The following is a 12,337-nucleotide window of genomic DNA, read 5'->3' as shown; positions in this document are numbered from 1 at the left end:
CCGGCATGGAGGGGGAGGCATCCAAATCTCACAACTGCCACCAGTTTTCTGAGCTGCTTTGCAAGTCTCCTTTGGAAAGAGCAATCCAAAGGTCGCTGTGCATTCTTCCATAAATGGACAGGATAATAAATAAACGGACATTGCCAAAAAGCCACGGTAGGGTGGTCAAAGAAGGCAGGCCGTGCTTCCACATGCAGAAGGAAACGGAGGGAGGTCAAAATCTTACTCATCTTCATAAAATCCTTGCATCCCACCGAGACTAAAACTGAGCCCCACAGGGGGCATACACCCCACTGCCTCAAAACGTGGCTACCTTTGGAACAAACCCAGATTATTATTACCCCTTTGCAGGTCATATTCGGCAGGCTCACCCAAATCCCCCTACAGGGGCTCTAGGGAAGCCTCAGCCTTTTGAACTCTGCAGCTGTCTCTTCTTCCGACATCAAACAGATCAAGGAAACACGTTCAAGGGTTAGTCAAATAAAATGTTCCAGAGATAAGCAACTTTCGACATTTCCTGTTACACACAGAGACCTCCCACTCCTGGGAGGGAAACAGAACGGTCTCTTACGGATATCCATGTTTGTACTTCTCCCTGCATCCGGGGTGGAAAACCTCAGGCCCGGAGTAGGGGCAAAACTGCCACCTGGGGTCTTGAGATGTCCCGATCCCTTTTCCCAATGGCCACAAAATATTTGGTGCTTCCTAAGCTGAACATGGTGGAGCAACAAAATACTCCACACCCTTCTGTTCTATGGTGGTCCTCTCCCCTTGGACCCACCTGCAGTATACCTAAACCACACATTTCAGCCTGAAAGAATCAAATTTCATAAAGCTTTCCTGCCTGGTCACCTAGAGACGATCCTCATTCCCCACAGAGGCGATCAACCATTTGGAAATGTAGCTTAACTTGGCCACATTACTACGTTTGAGCTTGTGGCTTCGCACATCCATGTTCGGAGTGCGGCCTGACCTGTGGACTGCCGTTGTATTTCTGGTGGACACAATAAAGAGGATGACTGCACACACGGGTACATGAATATGCAAGCAACTGGCCTTCACTGGCAGCTCAACAAAACAGCCCAAATGCCCCCTAACTCAGACAAATTTAAGAAAGTTACTCAACGCTCCTTCCAATTGCACAATATTTATCTGGTTGTTCCCGGAATATTTCTTGGGCTTTTCACAGGCAGAATTCAAATAATTCCAGGAGTGCTGGGAGATGGAGATGGCCAGAAGGTCGGCGGGTTAATAGCTTACATGTCCAGTGGCTCAAACAAGGAGGTGTAACACGGAAAGCACACAAAAAGGGACTCCTGGTGACCTTTCCAGTAATTCCTAGCCTGCATCTGATATATTGGGAGCTGGCCACAGGGTAAATCTGGGCTCCCTGTTTGGGGAGGGCTGGCCCACTGAAGTCCCAAGCATTTGCAATCCATAGGCAAATGGAGTTCAGGCTGCAAAACAACCAGATGGAAAAGTTCTACACACGGCACACCTTGCACAACTGTTGTGTGGATCTCTGCTGCAAGCAGTAAGAAGCTACTTTTGCAATCCGCTTGCGGAAGGTTTGGGCCGCCCTAAATTCAAACCTGACTTAAGTGCAGGAAGGGGCAACAGAATTTCTGCAACACAGAGAGAGGCGAGGAATAAGCCTTACCGTCCCCGTAAATCCCCCCACCCCACAACTAAGCTGAGAAAAAACGCCCCACTGGACACTCGCTGCTCTTGGAAATAGGATTTCCCATGGGCCACTTTTGCAGTGCGAGTGTGGAAAATGGCAGCACTATCCGAGCTCTGACAGCCTGGCACTCGAGTCCCACTTGGGGGTTCCCACGTGCAGCCAGTGGGGCACAAACAGCCGCGATCTGGCCCTCCTCTGCCTCTGCACCTTGCCTGGGAAAGGATGCCTCCTTTCCAAGGATGCCTCCCAGGAAAAGGAGCGGGAGCGAGGGCGGGGGGAGAAAAAGAGGCGCCCTCCAAAACGGCAGGTGCCACATTTACTGCAAGCGCGATGGGAGGGTGCCCGGCAGAGGGCCAGCTGCACTGCTCGACCCTGCAACGGATCTCTCGCCTTCGAGCGGCAAGCCCTCGAGAACGTAAGGCGAGCGCGGCAGGAGCAAGCCGAGGGTCCGTCTAGGCCCGGGTTTTGTGCACGAGGCGGCCCACCAGCCGCCCCGGGAAAGCTGGCAGCGGGAGAGCAGAGCCGCAGCCCCTCCCCGTTTGTGCGCCCCAGTGTACTGCCTCGGACACCGGGCGCAGCACACGGACGGCAGCCGCCGGTCGCCCTGCGCTGCCAAGGCGGCGTTTCCGAGCATCGGTAGCCATAAGGTGGCCTCGGTTGCCCCGCGTCGCAAAGGGGGCTTCGGAGGCGCCCACCCGCACTGGCTGCTGCACGCACGCAGCGAGGAGAAAACGCAACACGGGCACGGGGCGGGGGGGGCAGCCTCCCCCCAGTCCTTCGCTGGCCAGGCCGCTCCTCGCCGCCCGCTTTGCTCCCGCGGCCAATGCACGCGCGCCCCACTCACCTCCCTCCCGCGTGGAGGCGCCAAGCGCGAATTTGGGCCAAACCTGCGAACCAGATCCGGGTCTAGCCGGTTTTTTTTTTTTTTTTATCTTTTCGTTGGCAGCGCGAGAACGCACCGAAGTTTAGCCCCACCTCTGCCAAAGCACGGGCAGAGAAAAATCTATGGTTTGCGCTCGGCAGCGCGGGCGGTTGTGAAGCGGGGGGGGAGAATTTTCGAGGAAATGGTTTCTCTTTCAATGTATGCTCATTGAAAAGGTTTCTGTTTTCTACATTCTGTTGGAAGCGAAAGGCTGAGCTTTCCCCAAGCTGCGACCATCCAGATGTTTTTTGGACTACAATTCCCAGCCCGAGGCTGATGGGAAGTGGAGTAGGGGTCCTGCTTCCATTACATTTTCTCTGCCCCATTTTGTTCCACAAAAGTGAATTAATACACAAATATTAGCATGGTGGAATTCAGTGCATGAACAAAAAATCCACAGGAAGTCTCCCAATCAAAGTTATCCCCTCCGCACCCACCATAAAGTTCAGAAAGCATATACGGCTTACAGTCTTTTTTAAAAAACCGCACAACAACCCTGCAAGGTAGGTCAGCTGCAGATCAGAATGACAGCAAACCCAGTACGGCGCTTTGGAGAGTCCCTGTTGTAAATCTGACTGGGTTCTTTGGAACCAGCTGTGCTCTCTGGCAACCTCACCTACCTCGCAGGGTTGTTGAGCAGACAAACTGTGGGTGAGGGGGCATCATGCATCCATGAGCTTCCTGGAGGAAAAGCGCAGTTTAAATGAAATGAATAAATAAACCCAGGTTTCCTCAGTCTAAGCCTAACACTTCAAGCCAAGTTCTACCTTGCAGGGTTGCTACAAGGGCTGGCCGGAGCTGAACTTTTAAACTGCAAGGAGAAATATTTCCTCTACCATGGCTGGCCTTCAGCTATCAACCTCAGTGTTCCCCCTCTGTAAAATGGGTCCATCCACTGGGCTATCTTTCATGAGGTCTTTGTTGGAATAGCTCCTCTGGAGCAACCCAGATACCCAGCTTGTCCTCGCGGAAGAGGAAGTGCATCAGAAATTACGAGGGTGCAAAGGGGATACACACACGCATAAAGCATCATGTTCTCATTTAGATGCATCAATGCAACGCAAGAAGAAAATGTTGAATAACAGAAATACAAGACGCGTCTGAGATTGCACAACCTGTGCGCTGGCTTCATCTGCTGAAACGCTGAATTAATTGACCCATCCACCTTATTCTACCAAACGAAAGCAGGAATAACAAGGCTTTCAAGTCTGACTGTTTCTTGCATCTTAGCAAAGAGATGAAGCTGGGAAATGAAAAAAGCAGAACAAAAGCAATCTAGCAGCTCTTGGATTCCCTTTTCTTTGTTGGCACGCCTGCTTTGCTCTTGATCTGCTTTGCAAGAGTTTGCATTTCCATGTTGAAGCTAAAGGCTGAATTTCAGCTTGCTGAAGATCTTTTGCTAAACCTCAGCATGTTTTACAAGTTGAACCTAATAAATCAGAAGTGATCAATATGAAACTTTTATTAGTAGTAGTTTGCATTGTTATTATTGAAAGCGTTTCATCTACAGCCAAAAAGCCCCCAAAGTGACTTAAGGAGTTTAATAAGAAAACAGTCCCCTGTGTTCTGCTCACACTTTCTGCAAAAAGCTGTGTCACCTGCCCCATTCAAGCCCCCTTGCTCAGTAGGGACTTCCCCCCTCCCAGGCAAGATACTTCCAAACCATCTTCAAGGGCAGCCCCATGTGGAGTGGATTGCAGCAATCCAACTTGGAAGCTACCAGAGCGAAGACAAGGCAAAGCCAAAGCTTTACCCAGTCTGGCATTCTGTTCCCAGCTGCCCACAGGAAATCCACCAGGAAATTCACTCTCATGCCCAGCAAGTGGTATACACAGACATAATGCTGTTGATGTGGAGGTAGCATATAACCATGAGGACTAGCAGCCACGGAGAGTCTGCTCCTCTATAAATGTGTCCAATTCCCCCTTTAAAGCCCTCCAAACGGGTTCCAAAAATCCATCCTGCGGAAGCGGATTCCATGCATTAGCTCTGCGCTGTGGGTCGTGCGGACAAACAGCCCCCAGCCTGGTGCGCTGGTGAATGGCACTACTCCTGTGTAACTTGCAGCCTGGGATCTGGTCCACCATTCCTTCCCTATTGATCCGGGAGGGTTTAGCAAGTCGGCATCGTTGCGGCCTGAGATGGGTCTTTCCATTTTTTTCTGTTTGGATAAGCAAGGACGTGGCACCTGCAGTGAATTCCCCGGCTAACGGGGGAAGTGCCAAGCCAGCGGGCCTGGGAAGCTCCTCTCCCTCGCCCCCCCTCCCTGATCTGCAGTGAGCTGCAATGCACCTGCAGCATGTCCGAACGCGCACCAGGCGCCGCGCGAGCCGCTGCAGTTACAAGAGGTTGGAGAGCTGCAGAGGCGAAAGAAGGAACGCCACACACGGCGAGCCAAGCATCGCCACCCCCTCCCTGCGGTCTCTTTGCTGAGCATGGGGTTGCTCTGATAGTACAAATCTTCCCGCCCCATCTGCCCCCCCCCCCACAACACATCCCGCGATGAGACGAGGCCTTCTATCAGTGCCACGGCCGGGGCCGCAAATCAGAACTGCGCGCCGCAAATAATTAACTTTGACATTGTCGCGCTTGACCCAAGTGGGAATCCATCTCGGCGTATGAATTGCGTTGCGGCAGCGGCTTGCTAAGGAGGGGGGTGGCTCAGAGGGGAGGCTTTTCCTCTGGAATAGAAGCACCCACTCCCCAAAAGGGTCAAGGCCAACCCAAACTGAGTCCTCGGAACCAAGACTGCCAGCGGGCCAAGACAGAGAAAGGGCCCGCCTGCCTCCGTTTGCCTTCAGTGGTGGAGCTCAGCAAGAGGAGAGTTTCATTGGGACGGAGGTCACCTTACGTTTATTTATTTAAAACATTTCTATGCCGCCCCATTGCAACAAAGCCTCGGGGCGGCTTACGTTGGCACTTCGGTGTGTGCAGAGCACCTCCTAAAAGCACAGGAGCAGGGATGGTGGATGGAAATAAGTTGGCAACCTGAGCATAGGCTCCTGGCCATTGGAAGGGTTTGCCTGGTTCTCCTTTTTTTGATGGGAAGGAGAGAAAACGATGGAAAGGAAAAAGGGACAGACAGACAGGAAGGAAAGACGAAACGCCTGGATTCTCCTCACCTCACTGGCTAGAGGTCCTCAACTTACGCTTTGCGCCCCGTCTCTCCCACCTAGCTGACCACAGCTGGAAACAGGATGATGGGCTAGCTGAAGCCTAGACGGATGCAATGGGACCAAGAGCTTGATGGAACCCATGTGTTCAGAGGCGGTGTGCTCCCTGGATACTGGTTGGTCACTGTGGGAGAACATGGGAGAGGACTGCCTTTCCTATGGGCTTCCCTGTGACGGAAGCAGGAAACTGGGTGAGAAAGGCTCAGATCTGACTCATCAGGAACGCCAGTGCAGTGAGGTTATTTTCAACGTTGGACTTTATGGTCTTTTGGGGTACATTAGGTTTAAGCGAAAAAAGGGCCTAGCATGCCTACGATGCCCTCTTTCTTCTTAAATTTGTATAAAATCACACCCTGAAAGACTAATGGTGCAGCACCGGAAGGAAAAATGCAGGGTTCTTTAGACAGCTGTATGTATTACTTCACTGACTTTAAGCTCATATGATTTGCTTTTTAATTAATGATATTGGCATCCCGCCCCCTTTCCTGCACGAACCCAAGACTGCTTTTAAAAAATCCTATTTCCCCCCACACAGCAATCCTGCGAGGCAGTGAAGCCGAAAGTCAGTGCCTGGCCGAAAAGTTGCCCACTGAGCTTTAAGATCAAGCGGGGACTTGAACCCGGGTCTCTCGGCGATGCTGGTTATGAGCTATTGTGCTGAAATGCACAGGCTGTGTGTGATTCTTTGTATTCCTTGCAAGAAGAAAGCTTGGGATATAAAGTATTAACACATTTTAAAATTTTGAAAGGGTGGTTTGTTTAACTCTCACAAACTATTCTGTCTGTCAATTGGCTGTCTGTGTTTTGGCTTGTGGACACTGCTTTCAAATATGCGTAATTCTGAATGTCTCCCCAGGTGCTTTATGAAAGGGAAAGGGCAGGTTATAAACATTTTGAATTGTTATTTGCACACACATGGAAATCGACAATGAGGTCAGACGGTGACTGATTTGCATGTGTCGTCCATTCACAGGCCAGAAGCACACAAATCTCTGCCCCAAGGAGCTTGCAGACTCAGCCGTGTGATCACTGTGAACTTGGCTACGCTCTTCAGATAGTACAGAACCTGCTGCATGGGGCTGATGGGAGCTGTAGTGCAACCTTCCCAGACTTGCAACCCACCCCCCTCCCTGAGCCAACCACACTTCTCATCATCCCAAGCGTCTGGCCCTGCTTTGTGGGGATGATGGGAGCTGTAGTCCCCCAAACAGGGCAGCGGGTTGAAGGAGGATACCCTTGGGCGAGCAGAGTTAGGGCTCCTTGGCTGGGAAGTCTGGAAAGGAGATGGTCCTTGGCACGCTTTTTCCTGCCGCGGGGAGCAGCTCCCCTGCAGGGCCAGCGGCTTCGCTCGCTCTCGCGCCCCCGCGCCCCCGCTTTCCCCCTCCCAGCTCCAGCGGCTCCTCAAGCTCCCCCCGCCCGCGGCGCCGACACCCCGGATCCTATTGGACCCAGGCGTCCGCTCCCAGGTCCTGCCTCCTGCCCGGAGCCCCGTAACTTTTGACCGAGCCGCCCTCCCGGGGCGAGGGCGCGGGTCGCTGCGGCATCGCTCCGTCCAGGACGGGGGCGGCCAGGGAACCCGGGGGGTGCGTGCCTGTGTGCTTGCGGGGAAGGCGTGCCTCCCTCCGCACGCGGTGGCCACGGAACTGCCCCCCCCCCTTCCCCTCTCAAAACCTCTCCAGCGCGCACCGCAAGGCTCTCGCGCCCGTCGACCGGCAAGGCTGCCCGCGGGGTCGCGCATCGCTGCGGGGCCCGTGGGACGGAGTGCCACGTCGCGGCAACTTTTGGCGTGCAGAGCGGAGCGTTCCCCGCCGGAGGGGCCGATGCAAAGGTATTTGGTGCCTCCCGGTCTCTCCTCCGCGCTCTCGCGTCCTTCCCCCGTTGGGCTGCCAGGGAAGTGCCGTTGCGCATGAGGAGGGCGACGCGTCTCGGCGGAGAGGGGCTTTGGTCAGCAGCGAAGGTCTCGGGAAGTTGCAGGGTTGCATCGCACGCCCCCCCCCTTCTTAATTCTGATGCAGTCTTGCTGCAGTGGGAACTCTGGGGAAAGGATGGGGAAGCTGCAGAGGTTTCTCTCCGGCTCTTTCGCTCCCTCTTCCTGCTGCAGAGCGAGCGAGCGAGCGCGCATCGAGGGCATTCCCGTGCGCTAAAAGCATGCAGCCGGGGGGCGGGGGGCGGGGGGCGGGGGGGGTCTCCCAGGACGAATCCTGCTGGCCTGTGATTCCCTGCATCGCCAAAGCAGCCGTGCGCCTCGGCTTGCCCTCCTGCATTTCAATCCAGCCAACACTGCAGGCTGGGAAGCTCTTGGGCGCCAAACGCCCTCTTTTTCCTTGTCATCTTAGAGTGCTTTTTTCTCTTCCATCAAGTTCTCTGCAGTAGCGGCAGCGGCGGCGGCGGCGGCGGCGGCAGCGAGAAAACCCAATAAGCACAGAGATGCGGCCGGGGCATGTGAAGGTAGATACAAACAGCTGGTTAACCCCACAACAAGCCATAGTTGTCTTCAGGGACTGTTTGCCCTCTCGGCAGGCTTCTCGCTTCTTCGAGCAGCATCCCCAAAAGCACCACTAGCACAGATGCTTTTCCTGCCAAATTCTCCTAGGTATTTCCCCCGCCCTTCAACCCATACGCAAAATATTTAAAAATAATGATCTGCCTTGGCGGGTGATGCTTTAACAGCACAAGATGTTGCTTCAGACCAGGGGAGCACGTTCAGCAAGCTTTGCTTGCCATGGCTCAGAGTGGGCCCCCAGTTTCTGGCTTTCCAGGCACCCACGACGTGTGAGGCAGAGATGGGGACCCACCAACCAAGGGGGACAAGGCCAGCCTGCTCAGGGATCCAGTCTGGTCTCCTGGGGTTCCCCAAGGGCTCCCCCATCTCTCAGCTGTTTCATGTCTCTTCACACCCATTCTGAAAGGTCGAATACCTTAGACCTGCCCCCTCTGCCTGCGGCCCCGCCCCTTTGGTCCTCAGCCCCGCCCATCTGTGGACGCCGCTTGCCCACCACCCTGGTGGTCTCTCCATCCCTGGAGGTGTTCAAGAGGGGACCGCACAGCCCACCTCTCAGGGGTGCTCCGAACAGGTTGCCCACACCAAGCAAACATTTCAAGGGAAAGCTGGATTCGTTTGCAGGGGTCGCCCTGTAAATGGCCGTCTGTGCAAAGCCGGCTCGTTGGCACGCCTGGAAACGTGTGTTTGAGCCTGTATAACAGTGAGATCGGCACTGCACCCCAAATCCAGCCAGATGGTGGTCCCCTGCTTGCTGACCACCCGGCCAAAAGAAATAGGGCAGGAAGCAAGGCTTTCTGCTACGGTCAAACCTAGCAAGGGCCAGGTGGGGGGATGCGCTGGCCTTCCACGGTGCCCTTCCTCAGAGGAGTCCTCTGGGACGGTCCGCAGCTCTTTATTCTCTTTCTTCATAGCAATGAAGGAAACTGAGGGTTCCTATTCACTGCATGGCCAGAGGTTTTCAAGCACTGGTGCCGGTTCTGGGCTTGAGGGGCACCCCCAGCACTGCCCTCCGTGGTGAGCCTCCTTCTCAGGGCTGTTCTTGCTCCCCAAACCTTCCCCTCATGGCTACCGCTTGCTTGCCGAACTGGCCAAGAGCCAGGCAGCAGGCAAAGGCGCTGGGGCATCTTCCAGTCCTTCCTTTCCGCAGCCCCATTGCGAGGCTCCCATGGGGGAGAGGAAGGCCAGGTCCTTTAGCGTTTGCCAGTGGGTCTCTGGGTAGAGCCCAGCCATGCCATACCCTAACCCTAACCCTAACCCTGTCCTTGGCCCAGTGCATTCTCACGATGCGATGTAGAACAAAGCATCTTAGAACCTCAGCTTGCCTTCTGTCCCTCTATTCTTAATTGTTGGGAAGATAAAACCTCTGATTAACACGGTCTTTAATTAAGCTATTCTGCGGCATAGCATCCCCTTCTTCTCCTCCATCTCAGAGACTTTGCCAACAGTTCCACATCTGTCCCAGCTTATATTCGTGATCTTAAGGGCTAGAAATTTGTGTTGGGTCATAGAGGGAGCCAAGGTTTCCAAGTGGGTGTTACCTTCTGAACGCCAATATAATGGAGAGGTTCTCACAGGTTGTTCAAAACTCTGCATCTTGCTTTGGTTTTGCTCTTGCAGAAGTAAGGGCTAGATGGTGGAACTTAATTATTTTGAGGGACTTTACTTTGGGATGGGCTAGATCAGATGACCTTTTGGGGATCTCTCCCCAATCCACTGGATATACTTTGGAGGCAGGAATCCACAGGAGCTGCAAAGTAAGACATCATCGCCCATTCAGAGTGAGGGCAGGAAACACCGTCCTCACTCTGATCTGCATTCGCGATATTGTCACATGGCCCTCATGCTGTGATCCCTGATTGGCTGGACTGTGGAACCAACAAGGCCGCAAACTTATATACAAAAATCCCATTCATTTCAGAGGGGCTGCTCTAAATGAGAACCACACTGGATATAGGTTGTGTGTGTCATGGGGCGTGACATTGGGGCATGTCGTGTCGTGACAGTTTGATCTATTGCCGTCAATGCTGCAGGGGGAGATCTGGGTTCAAGTCCCCGCTCGGCCATGGAGCCAACTGGGTAACTTTGGGCCATGTACTGCCTCTCAGCCTGCCTTACCTCAAAGGGTTGTTGTGAGGCTAAAAGGGAAAGAAGGGGGAAGATGCTGTAAGCTGTCATGGATTCCTCACTAGGAAAAGGTGGGATAATGATAATAATAATACAAATTATATATCATCATCAACAACAATAATGCAAAATAGTTTCCCTTCTACCCCATCATGGAAAATGCGCTTATTCACACCAGAAGCATTTATTCATCAATACTTGGCCCAGTCACAGTTCGCAAAGGTAGAAAACTGTCCCCGTTTTGCACTCGGAACAAGGTGCGATTAATTCCCCACTGCCTCCCGTCTGCCCCCTTGCAGAAGCGAACCCCTTTCAAGGCGAGATGCTTTGCAGCAATTCCCAGACATTCCCAGTAATCAACTTCTCTGCCTGTGAATCAATTTCTCCCGGAGAGGTATCGCCCGTCAAGCAGCTGTTGGCTTTCCTGGCTACTTCATCTTTTTCCAAGTTATCGTTTCTCTCCCCTTCATAACTCAAATGAGCGGCACATTTCCTCAACCCAGCGGCCAGCACTGCCGCAAACAAGTATTTCAGTCTGTCTGTCGCTGCAAGAAGTGGGAGAGAGCGGGAGGAAGGGCTGTGGGGTCCGGTTGTGGGGACAAGAGGTCCCTTGAGTGACACTGGGGCTGAAATCAGGCACTCCTGCTACCTGAGTGTGGAGGTATTTAGCCAGAGCGTGGCAGGTGATGGGGAACCCAGGACAGCCTGGGCAGGAGGAATCCCCCAGGCCTGGAATAACATCTTCGTTTCAGTTTAAACAAGTAACAATTAGAATCAAGGCGCCATCAACTGCGGCCAAACATGGTTACAGGCCCTAATTTATGATTCTGAATTTTAAAAAGTGTTACCCTTTTCTGCAGCAAAATGGCACTTTTTTTCAAATTTGGTCCACGTGTTTTAATACATAGGTTGCTGAGATGGCAGAATTCAGAGCGCTGCAAAAATTAGCAGGGACAAGAACTGTCTTAATAAGCGAATGTTTATGTATTTATAACATTTCTGCACCACGTTTTTCCCTGTGAGTAGTTCCTCAACTCTCAATTTTATCCTCACAACAACCCTGCATGGTAGCTTAGGGGGAAAGTCACCAGCTGGCTTGAAGTTACCCAGGGAGCCTCAAGGCTGACTGAGGGAGTCGAACTCAGATCTCCTAAGTCCCAGTCCAAATCTAACCACTATACCACACTGTCCCTCATTGCCCCACTACTTGCTCTTTTGCTGTCCAACCCAACTGAGGAGTTGAGGTGTGGTGGGATTTAGCACCAGACAGAATGGCATTGTAGGAGGTCCGTCTCCAATGCTAGTCGAAATTCAGCATCGTTGAGCGATGCCCGTGAGTCTAAGGCAGAGAGATCTATGAATCAGCAAAACCTGAGCCTGTCAAATTTCGCCCAATTCCAGCTCACCACTCTCCACCTCACTTCTGCATTACATTGCAAGTTTCTATTGTCTGTGCACGAAAAATGCCTGGTGTATTTTTCTAAATGCATATTGTCAGTTGCACTGGTTTTTTAAACTTTTAGACTTTTCCCCCATTAATTAACACGTGCTTCATGCATTTTTCCAAAGTGTGCAGGCTGTCAGATGCAGCCCTCTCACTCTCGTTTGGTCTGGAAATCATGCTTCGGACTGAGAAAGACACAAGCTTTGACTGGGCTTGCATTTGGGTCTCCGTTGGCCCGGGAAATGGGAGCTGGACCGAATTTCTCATCCAATCCTCCTTTCAAGCCCTTTAAATGCCAGAGGACAATTTCCACCCTCCGGAGCCAGTGTGTGATGGTCGTTCACATGTTCGACAGAGAGGCAGGACACCCGGGTTCAAGTCTCCACTTGACCGTGGGGCGCACTGAATGGCTTTGGGCTGATCACAGTTGCCCAGTGTAACCTACCTCGCAAGGGGGTTGTTGTGAGGGAGGAGAGAGGAGAGTTCC

General features: G+C 52.9%; 1 protein-coding gene across 5 annotated transcripts in view; it reads right to left on the bottom strand.

Moving 5' to 3' along the window:
- H6PD (hexose-6-phosphate dehydrogenase/glucose 1-dehydrogenase) overlaps positions 1–2,583 on the bottom strand; it is a 42,692-nt gene extending 40,109 nt beyond the window's left edge. For 3 of the 5 annotated variants that reach the window (XR_006416212.1, XR_006416213.1, XM_044445485.1), the window contains exon 1: positions 342–453. Coding sequence is in view for 1 of the 5 variants with exons in the window: in XM_044445485.1 (XP_044301420.1) it covers positions 342–356 (15 nt within the window). In the remaining 4 variants the exon portion in view is untranslated. Of the gene's footprint in view, positions 1–341; positions 454–2,528 lie in introns of those variants that run through there. The other 2 variants (XM_044445486.1, XM_044445487.1) reach the window with 2 other exon arrangements.
- Positions 2,584–12,337: the final 9,754 nt, after the last annotated feature.

The sequence above is a fragment of the Varanus komodoensis genome, unplaced genomic scaffold (genome assembly GCF_004798865.1).
Source record: "Varanus komodoensis strain SLA01 unplaced genomic scaffold, ASM479886v1 scaffold48, whole genome shotgun sequence".
In the NCBI taxonomy this organism is placed as follows: Eukaryota; Metazoa; Chordata; class Lepidosauria; order Squamata; family Varanidae; genus Varanus; species Varanus komodoensis.
This window is presented reverse-complemented; position numbering and strand designations above follow the sequence as displayed.